This window comes from Haemaphysalis longicornis, unplaced genomic scaffold, assembly GCF_048455015.1.
Source record: "Haemaphysalis longicornis isolate Haplotype H1 unplaced genomic scaffold, Haemaphysalis longicornis Haplotype H1 scaffold_10, whole genome shotgun sequence".
NCBI lineage: Eukaryota > Metazoa > Arthropoda > Arachnida > Ixodida > Ixodidae > Haemaphysalis > Haemaphysalis longicornis.
The window spans coordinates 20,589,252-20,602,091 of NW_027526204.1; the positions used below are offsets into that span (position 1 = coordinate 20,589,252).

A 12,840-nucleotide genomic window follows, 5' to 3' on the forward strand; every position below is an offset into this window, starting at 1 on the left:
CATTATCATTCTTTTTGACTAGCAAAAGCTGAAAATTCTTTGGTGCAATGTCCCGAAGCGACATATGGGCTATGAGAAATGCCGTACCGGTGGTCTTGGGATTGATCTACATTATAGAGCAGTGTCTCAACGTGCGCTGGCCATGCGCAGCCACCGCGAATCAGATTTATTTCATACATAAGTCGCACCGGTGGATAAAACGCACCAACGAAAATTTCAGACAAAAACCGCAACTTATACACCGGAAAATACGTTAGCTCTCCGCACCGCTACTCTCTTCCCACAATTGGACTGGCACGTCCTGGATGACCCTTATGGAAGCGACCACTTTCCAATCGTGCTAAAAGAAAAGGTAGTGTTGACACATGGGCAGAACAGTGTACCACGATGGAGGATGGGGTCTGCTGACTGGAAAAAGTTTCGACAGCTCACCTGTCTCCCACGTGCCTATCTAGATTTGCTGGACATCGACAGCGCACTTTCCTTTATCGAAAAGCACATAATTGAAGCCGCTAGTGAATGTATCCCACAAAGTTCTGGTAACCCAAAAAGAAAGCCAATTCCCTGGTGGAATGAGGACTGCTAAGTGCTAGGAAGAAACAAAATGCAGCATGGCGCCTTTTCCGTAACTCTCCCACGACTGAGAACTACATAAACTTCAAACACATCAAATCCCAGTCAAGAAGAGTGAGTCGGATAGCAAAAAAATTCCCTCGCACTTCCCCGAGGGGGAGAGTGTGTAAGTGCGAATGCACGGTTGTTGATTGCGCGATTACGGTGGATATCGTGATCTTGGAGTGGAGAGAAGGTGCCCAACACCTGCAGTCACTGAGCGGAGAGAGGAGGAGGAGATTAGCGCCCGCCGTTACGGCGAGGGCTACACGAGCGCCCTCACGCGTCGGAATGCGGAGCGCCCGCTATGCGAGCGAGAGCTCTCCCGCCCGAAGTGGAGAGGAGGCGCCCAACACCCGCAGTCACTGAGCGGAGAGAGGAGGAGGAGAGTAGCGCGCGCCCATCTCCCCCCGTTGCTAGGGAAGACGAGGAGCGCGCGCACCCGCAGCTGTTGCTATGCGGATGACGGCGGCGGACGATTCAGGCTCGCTTAAGAAGTGCATTCGCACTTAAAAGTGAGAATTGGGAGAAGTACATAGAGGGCATTAACTCCTACACCGACCAAAATAAAGTATGGAATAGGATACGCAAACTGCAAGGGCAGCAGACTTGCCCCCGCCCTCTAGTTGATAATGCTGGTGGCACTTTGGAAGATCAGGCAGATGCACTGGGAGCGTACTTTGAATCGGTTTCAAGTGCAGTGCACTACTCAGCCAAGTTTCTTAAATTAAAACGTAGGGAAGAAAAACTGCAACTTCATCTTAAATCACCTCCAAGTGAGGCATATAATGCTGAGTTTTCTATTGCCGAGTTTGAAGCTTGCCTAAACACACTTGGTAAAGCAGCACCTGGACCCGATAATATTCACTATGAAATGATCAAGAACTTGCACCCAGAAACTCAACTTGCAATACTATCACTTTTTAGTAGGATCTGGAACAATGGATATATCCTTCCAAGGCTGAAAGAGGCCGTTGTTGTTCCAGTATTGAAGGAAGGCAAGGACCCAGGTGTTGCCTCGAGTTACAGACCTATAGCTCTGACTAGTTGTTTGTGCAAAGTATTTGAAAAAGTGATCAACCAAGGAATAATGTATTTTCTAGAAGCAAACAGGGTCGTGGATCCATTCCACTGTGGCTTTCGAGAACAAAAATCCACGCTTGACCAACTTGTGCGCTTGGAATAAGATATGCGTTTGCGCATAAACAGGACTTTTTGTCTATATTCTTTGACCTTGAAAAGGCCTATGATACTACTTGGCGGTTTGATATATGTAGAGATCTTTGTGCCCTTGGAATATAAGGAAATATGCTCAAAACAATTGAAAGCTACCTCTCTGATCGGACATTTCGTGTGAGGATAGGCAGTACTCTCTCTAAACCATTTACACAAGAGACAGGGGAGCCGCAGTGAGGTGTGCTAAGCTGCACACTTTTCATTGTAAAAATGAATTCCCTACGCACTGTACTTCCGCCAACCATGTTGATGATGAGCAGATTGGCTTCAAGTCCCGCAATCTCTCCTTTTGTGAATGCCAAATTACGCTATCAGTGAATAAGCTCTCCAAATGGGCAGATGGGAATGGCTTCAAGTTTAACCCTTCAAAAAGTGCATGTGTACTGTTCTTGAAAAAAAGGGGCATTGCCCCTGCACCAGAAATATACCGTATTTTCCGGTCTAGAAGTCGCACCTTTGTATAAGTCGCACCCCCCTCAAAATGACAGTTTTTCCAAAAAAAAACGTATATAAGTCGCACCGTTGTATAAGACGCACTTGTTAATTAGGTAAACTCATAGTGAATCACTTCGTTAGAAAGTGCGGTGAAAGTACATGGTTGCGGCGGCCGCCGCCTATTAACACATGCCCCTGTAAGCAGTGCTAGAAACGGGCATATAACATCCAAAGTCTGGACATAACTAACTTCTCAAAAATGGTTTATGGATACACACAGATGGCATGTACTTCGAACGGCGTTTAGGCAAAACCATCGAAGCCTTTTTCCTCAGACCCGCTAACAAATAATTCAGTATCTTCAGTGGGAGTTCCACCGGTGCATCACTGTCGTCCTCTGACTCTGATGTCTTCTTCGCCAATATCGTTACCACTCGCGGACCAGATTACTCCGGCCTTTATCAACCCGGCTACAACTGTTTTTGAAGAAATGGAGTCCCAAGAGTCGGAGACCCATTTGGCCACCTCTCCAAACGTCGCGCGTCTCTTGTGTGCTGTCGTAAATCAGCGCAATAAAGGTGTCATGGCGGACGGAAGTGACGCGATGGGAAGCGGCACGAAAATCAAAACTTCTCTCGAAGCTGTCATTTTAAAAATTAGCAGCACGTTTACCTCCTTCAGAGTAACTGTCTGTAATAATTCATGAGCTGCATTTTGTTTTTGCAAACCCATTTTGATGTTACTTTGAATTTATTCTGAACTGTAAAGTGGCGTGTGGTTGTCGCAGGCCATTATCATTTTTTTTACTAGAAAAAGCTGCAAATTCTTTGATGCAATGTCCCGAAGCGACATATGGGCTATGAGAAATGCCGTACCGGTGTACTTGGGATTGATTTACACCATAGAGGTGTGTCTCAACATGCGCTGGCCTTGTGCGTCTGCCGCGAATTAGGTTTATTCCATACATAAGTCGCACCGGTGGATAAGATGCACCAACGAAAATTTCAGAAAAAAACCGCGACTTATGGACAAGTGCTTCATGTTAGAATAGAGCATAAGTTTCTTGGATTGATCTTTGACTCAAGACTCTCATTCACCCCCACCTGAAGCATCTGAAACTGAAGTGTTTGAAGTCAATGAATGTGCTTAAGATACTAGCACACATGAAATGGGGCACTGACTAGAAGTGCTTACTACACCTTTACAAAAGTCTTGTTTTGTCTCGCCTAGATTATGGATGCATAGTTTATGGGTCAGCCTCTAGCACTGCAGTGAAAATGCTTGATCCTGTCCTCAATCTGGGCATCAGGTTGGCCACAGGTGCCTTCTGCACTAGTCCAGTACTGAGCCTCTATGCTGAATCAGACTGTTGGTCTTTGGAGTACCAGCGAACTTTTATTGGTATTACCTATGCCCTGTAGGTTACGTCACAGCCCGAGCACCTGTGTGACTCGCTGATAAGAGATAACTCAAGAATGCTGCTCTTTTCAAATCGACCTTCCTTAGCTCAACCGCTTCCACTGTTGATCAATTCCATCTCTAAAAACTATCCATGTCGTTTGATGACACCCTCAAAATGACCCCAAATGAACGCATGGCACCCTGGGATACGAGCATCATATCATGCGACACCTCATTTAGACAAGTAGACAGGAAAGGCTCACTATTGGAAGTCAAACAGCACTTCACATACCTCCAAGACAAGTACAAGGCTGCTCAGTTTTTCACTTGTACATCGAAAACCAAATTGGCTGTGGCCTGTGCAGCTGTTGGACAGCATCTTTCAATAGCAAAAACAATGCATAAAAACACAACCATATTTACTGCAGAAGCACACGGAGTATATCTGGCTGTGGACCACATTATCACAAGCAAAACACATAATTCTGTTATCTTCACAGACTCACTCAGCGTTGTCACAGCCCTGTCCACAGGAAAGGACACCAAGAATCCCACATTTACTGCCCTTCTTAAAGCTCTGTACAAAGCACACCAGCTAAGTTTAGAAATTATAGTGTGTTGGGTTCCTGGCCATTGTGGCATAGCTGGCAACGAGGAAGCCGACCTGGCTGCCCCCAGAGCTGCTGAAAGAACCAGTATTGACATCACGCAAGCACCTTACCTGGATATGAAACCAGCAGTAAAACACATACTCCTTCAGTTCTGACAGATAGAATGGGACGGAGAAGTAAACAACAAGCTTCACTTGGTACAACCTATAATTGGCCGAGCAGCTACCAGGGAAAAAAGCCGGGCCTTTGAGGTCTGGCGATGCAGACTACGAATAGGACACACACATGGCACGCATTCCTACCTCCTGACTGGTGACCATCCGCTGAACTGCGGCAGATGTGGCGAGAGTCTTTCAGTCCTCCATGTTTTGGTTGAGTGCTCGGCCATGGAACCGGAAAGGAGACACTATTTTCCGGAAATGTACCGTAAGAATATGCCACGGCACATTGCAATGTTTTTATCAGGTTGTCCTGTGTTCAATTTCAGCAGAGTTTTAGAATACCTTGATGATATCGGTTTTTTATAGCAGGTTTGTTTTAGAAAGTAGCATTAGCATTCTTGTCCACCTCATTACCTTGTTCATCCGTAGGGTACTATTTACCATGGCCCTATACACTGTTAGCTCATTACATGCCTCATCACGCTCCTTACTCATCTTTCGGATCCGGCCCTTTGCACTGAAGTAATTTTATGCACTATTTGCACTCATTTCATCAGCACATTTTCACCTCATCATAGCAATGGCGCTTTTGGCCTTAGATGCCCTTGCGCCAAAAAACCCCAGCAAAGAAGATAAACAAATCTAAAAAAAATCGAAATGGGGACGTGAAACCGCAGCATAGAATGCCAGAACCGACTGCGCTTCGCTCATACGATTGCTGTTTAAGCTTTGTACTTGGCTCCTCATATTATGAATTAAGTTAACTATAATAAATTTGTTGGTTATTGTCTTGTACCTGTCATTTTAAAGCTGGCTGCTGGACTCAATTTGACTGCAAGCTGCGAAAACGCGCGTTTCCTCGCTTGCGCCAAGCTGCAGCGGAAAAGTTGATGTATAGGTGGCGAGCGCCGCACTGCGGCGGAAGACGCGGCCACGCCCCCTTTTCAACTTACGCTCTCTCCGGCCGATTGGGACGGCCAGAGGAAAACGCGCGCGGTGTGATTGCGGAGGCCATGCTGCAATCACAAAATATGCACAGATGCTACTCCTAGCCATGCAAATACTATAAATTGAGAAATTTTCTGCTATGTTTTGTGCATTGGTAAAACATGCAGTTTTGGCAACCTTCTGGTGTAACATATCTATTTGGCCATATATTTGAGGACCTTGTACCGTATTTTCCGGTCTATAAGTCGCACCTTTGTATAAGTCGCACCCTCCTCAAAATGAGTTTTCCCAAAAAACGTATATAAGTCGCAGCGGTGTATAAGATGCACCGGTGTACAAGATGAACTTGTTAATTAGGTAAACTCATAGTGAATCAGATCATTAGAAAGTGTGGCGAAAGTACATGGATGCGGCGGCCGCCGCCCATGGACGCATCCCCCGGTAAGGAGGGCTAGACATGTGTATATACCGTCCCAAGTCTAGACAGAACTAACTTCTCAAAAATAGTTTATTGATATACACAGATGGCATGTACTTACAGACGGCATTTAGGCAAAACCATCGAAGTCTTCTTCCTCCGACTGGCTGACAAATATTTCAGCAACTTCAAGTGGAGTTCCGCTGGAGCATCGCTGTCGTCCTCCAACTAACTGATGTCTACTTCGCCAACCTCGTCACCACTTGCGGACCGGATCACTCCGGCCTTTATGATTCTGGCTACAACTGTTTTTGTAGAAATGGAGTCCCAAGAGTCGGAAACCCATTTGGCCACCTCTCCCAACGTTGCGCGTCTCTTGCGTGCTGTCGTAAATCAGCGCAATAAAGGTGTCATGGCGGAGGGAAGTGATGTGAACGGAAGGGGCCCGAAAATCGAAACTTATCAGCAAGCTATCATTTTAAAAATTAGCAGCACGTTTACCTCCTTCAGAGTAGCTCTCTGTAATAATTTATAAGCTACATTTTGTTTTTGCAACCTAGTTTAATGTTACTTTGAAATGATTATGAACTGTGGTTACTGCGCATGGCAGAAAGTGGCGCGCGGTTGTCGCAGGCCATTATCAGAAAGTGGCGCGCGGTTGTCGCAGGCCATTATCATTGTTTCTTGCTAGAAAAAGGTGCAAATTCTTTGGGTTAACGTCCTAAAGGGACATATGGCCTATGAGAAACGCCGTAGCGGTGGCCTTCGGATTCATTTAGACCATAAAGCTGTGTCTTAACGTGCGCTGGCCACGCGCGGCCGCCGCAAACCGGATTTATTCCATATATAAGTCGCACCGGTAGATAAGACGCAGCAACGAAAATTTCAGAAAAAAACCGCGACTAAACCACCGGAAAATACGGTAATTACTTAAGATCACTGGTCAGTTTTCAGGCATGTGAATAAATAAATGCCTAATAAATGCTCAATTTGTTTGGCAGAAATGCAAAATGTAAAGTTTAAACGTGATCTACACATGTAGTTCCTACTGCAGACAGTGAAACTTTAAACTTGCATAATCGTTTATGAATTTTTGACATTTTTGTCGTCTGCTGTCTGTACTATGGCAGTGTTCGCATTAACAGTTCATTCTTTTTTCAAAACTTGTTTTTAAGTCAAGCAGTTGGCATTCAGCTTGTTTCTTGAATTATTCCTGGACTTTTTTCTAATCTTGTGTCTCATTCTGCCCACTTACGAGTTTTTCCACTGACAGTAAGAAAATCCAGTTTGGAGGGAAGCTGTTTCCCTGCCTGTCCTGCCAACAAAGCAACCTCCAGGCCACTCATGGGAAAGTGCGCAGCACCAAGACACCCTACAGCTGTACAGTGTGTGAGAAATCCTACCGTGCGAAACGCAGCCTGGACACGCACATGAGAGTGCACACCGGCGAGAGGCCCTATGTGTGTGGCATCTGTCAGAAGAGCTTCACTGAAAAACGCAGCCTGGTTTATCATGAAAGATTGCACTCTGGCAAGGATTGTTATGCCTGCAATGTCTGTCATAAGAGCTTTGCTCAAAGAGGCCACCTGGTCACCCATGCAAGATTGCACTCTGGTGAGAGGCCTTATGTGTGTCACATCTGTCAGAAAAGCTTTACTCAAAAAGGTGCCCTAGATGCTCATAAAAGGCTGCACTCTGGTGAAAGGCCCCATGTGTGTAGCATCTGTCAAAAAGGTTTTGCTATAAGTAGCCAACTTGTTGTTCACGAAAGACTTCACTCTGGGGAGAGGCCATACAAGTGTAGCTTCTGCCCTAAAGATTTTATTCAGAAAGGCCATCTGGACCATCATGAAAAAGTGCACACTGGCGAGAGGCCCTATCATTGTAGCATCTGCCAGAAGAGCTTTATTACAAATGTCAAGATGGTTAACCATGAAAAATTGCATTCTGGTGAGAGGCCCTACAATTGTAGTACCTGCAACAAGAGCTTTGCGACAAAGCACAACTTAGTTCTTCATAAAAAATGTCACTCTGGCGAGAGGCCCTATGTGTGTGGCATCTGTCAGAAAAGCTTTGCTTATAAATGTAACCTTGTTGACCATCAAAGATTGCACACTGGTGAAAAGCCCTATGTGTGTACCGTGTGTACGAAGAGCTTTGCTGGAAGGAGCCAGTTTGATGCTCATAAAAAAGGTCATTCTGGGGAGAGGGCCTACATGTGCACCATCTGCAAAAAAAGGTTCATTCATAAATATAACGTGGTTATTCATGAAAGGCTGCACACTGGCGTGAAGCCTTACGTGTGTAGCATTTGTCAAAGGAGCTTTGCTCAGAAAAGTGGCCTGGATGCTCACGAACGATCGCATTCGGGAAGAAAGGACTACTTGTGTAGTATCTGTCAGAAGGGCTTGAGTAGTAGGTCTAGCCAGCTTGTTCATGAAAGAGCGCATTTTCGGGAGGGGCCCTAGGTGTGAAATTTGTCAAGAGGGCTTTATCAGATGTGACTTTGTTGATCAGTATCTGTCAGAAGGGCTTGAGTAGTAGGTCTAGCCAGCTTGTTCATGAAAGAGCGCATTTTCGGGAGGGGCCCTAAGTGTGAAATCTGTCAGGAGGGCTTTATCAGATGTGACTTTGTTGATCATGAAGCATTGCACTCTGGCAAGAAGCGCTACGAGTGTAATGCCTGTCAGAAAAGCTTTGCTCAAAAGCAGTCATTTGTCAAACATGAGAGTATGCATACCCACAAAAAGCCCAGTTCATGATATGCAAAAAAGTGGTCTGAAAGGATACTTCGGTAAGGCACAATGATTGTGCAATTACAACAATATTGTGGAAACTTTTTCAGCGGACTCATATTGCACTCTGAAAAAGAGCTCGCTTGCTGTTGTAAAACTGGTGGGTTCTGTACATTGCAAAATCTTTGTCCGCAAGCACATTTTGGGCTTGCACGACATAAAACAATGGCAGGACCATATGTATGCAGTATCTCTCAGGAACACTTTTGGCAAGTAAGCAGATTTCTCATGAGTGACTGCACTTCACAATAACCATTGTAATTTTGCTGTTCGCGAGAAAGGTAGTTCTGTTAAAAATTGTCCTGAGCAAGAATGTTCACACACTTCCTAAATGCCCTGTTTATGTAGACAGTGTAAATAAATCTTTGACATCTTGAAGTACCACACTGTCGACATGGACGAAAAAGGAAAAAAGACAAACTGTAGCAATCACTAGCAACTGAAATTTTATTGGAACTGACCCAAACTTAAGAACCACGTGCCCATGTGACCACATAATACAGATGTCACAAACATTCATGCATTTTTTCTGACACGAGCTAAGCACCAACCACGTGTGCAACTGAATGCATGTATTCTTATGGCAGAGAGCATTTTTTCTTATTGTATGCCTCAATAGATGATGTTTGGATTTTTATGGCGCAAGGCCGACTGAGGGCAAAGAGAGCCAAAGGATGGTTAGTTCATTTGAGTGAGAGGAATGTAAACGTAAACCATTTCAGTAAAAATAAACAAAGTAAAACACAAGGTAATGAAGATGACTGGTGTAAAGGGCTAGGTTGTCATGAGTCATGTAAGAAATGAGATGTAAAAACATGACATCAGTAAGAAACTTAAAAACACGCTTGATGGAAAACATGGGCTCGTCTCCCAAAAAGTATGATGGGAAAGTGTTTGTGTCATATTGTGTCAAGTGCCTTGCATTGGATGAGCATGTGGATTACGGATAGGGCCTCTCCACACCTGCTGCACATGGGTCTTGCCAATCCAGTGAGCAGGCGAAAGTGTGTTGCATGTGTGTGGCCTATCTGTAACCTTGCTAAGGTCACTTCTGTGTGTGTTGTGTGAGTCAGTTGTGTATCGTCCCAAGTGTGGCTTTATTACGTGTAGATTGTCTGACTGTTCACTCCAGTGTGTTTTTCAGGTGTTGTCTGATGAGTGTCTTGAGGTCAGTGTAGGGTACTGTTGCTATGTGTAGAAGGTTTCTGAGTGCAGCAGCAGTGGCCCTTTCATCAGCCAACTCATTGGCAGCAATACCAGTGTGACCTGGAACAAAGCAGACGGTCACATTCAGATTTGAGGTATACGCTGACATCAAAGATTTAAAAACCAGATTGACAAAATTTTTGCAAGACCTTTGGGATGATAATGTATGCACGACGCTGAGTGAATCTGAAAATGATGGACTTAGCCATGTCATTTCAGGCTCATAAAACTTGCATGCGAAAAGCAAGTACTGCTAAGCAAAATTATCAGATCTCAACATTGATGATCCAGAAACAGAGAAACATTATGCGGTGAAGCATTAGTAAATTCAGGGTCCCACAAAACAGCTTTGATCCAAGAGCTATATCGGATGAACGAACAATCACTGAGACATTGTCTTAGCGTGCACAAGCCCAAAGTGCCGACAGAAACTGATTGCGATTGCGTCAGATTTCATTTTTATTAGAGCCACCTTACAGTACTACGCACAGTGCTTCATGAATATTGTCATGTAGCCTAAGACGATACATGTTTCTTCAAAAAACAAAGTTTATTGGAGCAAAACTGTGCTCCACTAACAACTCAAAGAACACACAAGCAGTGAAGGAGCAGTAAAAAATGTGACGTGCACAAGCAAGTGCTGGCAAATCGAATGCCGTGGTATTTGCCATGCGAGCATTTATTTTTCCGTGCAATTCATTCTGGAACTGTCTGATTAGGTTGAGAATACTGGTGATCAATGAAGAACATTCTAGCCTAGTGCCGACTCTTTCTATGAAGTAAAATAGCCAGCTCAGCACACAAAAAGGATTGTAACACATGCTCCACTTTGAACACAGATAACACAGCTGGGCATGGCCAGACGCTGAAAAGATAACACGTAAGTAAACAAATAAAAAGGAATGCTTCAGAGCAACATGTCATTAGCTTGGTGGCCTGGATCCTCCGTTAGTACACCTCCTGCAGCCTGTAAGAACTTATGTTAGTATCAATATGCATAAGCAGTCAAATGAACCCCTGTGCGCAATTCTAAGAAATATATAATCAGAATAAATTTGCATACTGGGTGCAAATCTATCCAGAAATATTTTTAGAGACCTTTCTTCCTTCATGTCTGGTAGCATTTTTAATAGAAAATTTGCTACTGACATGACTACCCAAGAATTATATATGAAAGGAAAATGCTCATTTGTCGGAAAGAGTCCTGATAATAGAGCATTGCTAATGCTACCATAAACTATGCATCAGATTGTAATGATGCAGAGTTTGTTACTTTATGCAGCGTAATTAAAGAGGGCATGCAGACAAATTGCAAGTTTGGTTGATTTGAAAGATTGCCTCGTTAGGATAACACTGACACCACTTGTAATACAAACTTCACTCAATCAGGCTATATTGCTAGGAAAAAAGAGAATGGCCATGCGACCCACTTTCCCGCACTAGAACCTATGACAATATGCCCAGCTGTGCGATTGGCTGAGGCCGGCAAAAACAAACGCCAGTTAGGCAGGGCTTGCAGAACGAGCTATTTGCATTTCAATTTAAAGCATATTCGTTTTGTAGCAGTAAGAATGATCGGGTAAACAATAGATGTTACGAAAGTACCCGTAGGCATAAAAGCACCAGTGCATACTGCTGTTGGTACTGTGCGCACTATGCTATTGTTATAGCTGCACAGCAGTCCGGCACTTTGGGATTGTCTCACACAACACTGGCCGATTGGCATAAGCGACATTGTCTTGCATGACCGTTTGTCGTGCATACTCAATGTTTCACGAAACAATCACTACAAATCGTAGCAAAAACAAGCCAGGTGCAAATACGGTCAGAAACAAAGCGAGTGAGGACCGAGGTCTTGATAGTATGGCGGCACCATCTAGGATGACTGATGGTAAACAAAGCGTTTTGCAGTTAGTTGCAGACTAAACAGCACACTAACATTCACTTGAACACCTATGGCATCCTTGGTAGACCGTACTGCGCACCGGGGCACACCAGTGTGCCTTTTCATCTTCAATAAACTGCAGCGGTGTGTGCCATCTGCCCCCAATTAACTGGGGTTCACTGTCGGTGGGCAATTTTTGGTTGCAGCGTCGTGCACCGCGAGAGTCAACGGAGCGCAGGGGTACAATCCCAAGATGCATCATGATCGGCATTGGTGAAGCAGTTTTCTCCGCCATCTGCATGACCGTCTGCTGCAGCTACGGCACGTCGATGCACTCGTGTAAAGACGAAAAGCGGGGGTATATCATTATTTACAAGGACCAGTTTCTTGCGAATTCATCAGGACGGGCGCTAATAACGGCCAGAGAATGCATATGAGTGCACGAACATTATGTGTTATGTGGGAATTTTGCTTACTGCAATGAAGTGTGCATGCGCCAGCCAGTAGCAGTAAATATTGGAGCTTTGTATTCGTTTTGTTCGAATGAGGTATCATGCAGAGACTCTAGAGTGCCTAGACCGTGAAGGGCCTACGTATTTGCCGTAGCTCAAGGGATATTCGTGACTGCTGGTAGTCGCATTAATGTGGCTCTCAGATGATGAGAAGTGGCTTGTAGGTGGCTGTTCATTATGCGTACGTTGTCGCGCATGTGTGCGGGATATAGGTTGTGTAGTTTTCAATAAATATCAGTTTGCAGCAACGCTGTGTCATACTGAGCTGCTTTATTGGCACATAAATGCTTTTATGAGTTGCTCTCATAGCCCAAAAGATGGCTACGAACCGTAGATGGGGTAGAACCGCTCTTTCTTTCGTCTATCAACGCTTCGTGCCGGTGCGCCCCGTCATGGGGCAGTGTGCACAGCGCTGGTTCTGGGGCAACACCGGTGTGTGTTTATCGAGGACGCTATTACCTGGTCCAGATACGTCATCACAGACGTCGCGAAACATGACTTAACAGGAGAATCAAAATTTTCTCCTAAATTGTTATTTTTCAGATAATAAAGCATCATTTGCTGCCGGACAAGCGCTGGGGGCACCATAAAACAACAAGCTGTTTGAATGAAAAACACTT

General features: G+C 44.7%; 1 protein-coding gene across 11 annotated transcripts in view; it reads left to right on the forward strand.

Moving 5' to 3' along the window:
• The window catches only part of LOC144158273 (uncharacterized), a 299,163-nt gene extending 286,323 nt beyond the window's left edge, over window positions 1–12,840 (forward strand). For 6 of the 11 annotated variants that reach the window (XM_077689051.1, XM_077689053.1, XM_077689050.1 and 3 more), the window contains exon 5: window positions 7,081–8,437. In XM_077689051.1, coding sequence (XP_077545177.1) covers window positions 7,081–8,290 — 1,210 coding nt within the window. In that variant the 3' untranslated portion in view covers window positions 8,291–8,437. Of the gene's footprint in view, window positions 1–7,080; window positions 8,561–11,914; window positions 12,489–12,763 lie in introns of those variants that run through there. The other 5 variants (XM_077689047.1, XM_077689058.1, XM_077689059.1 and 2 more) reach the window with 5 other exon arrangements.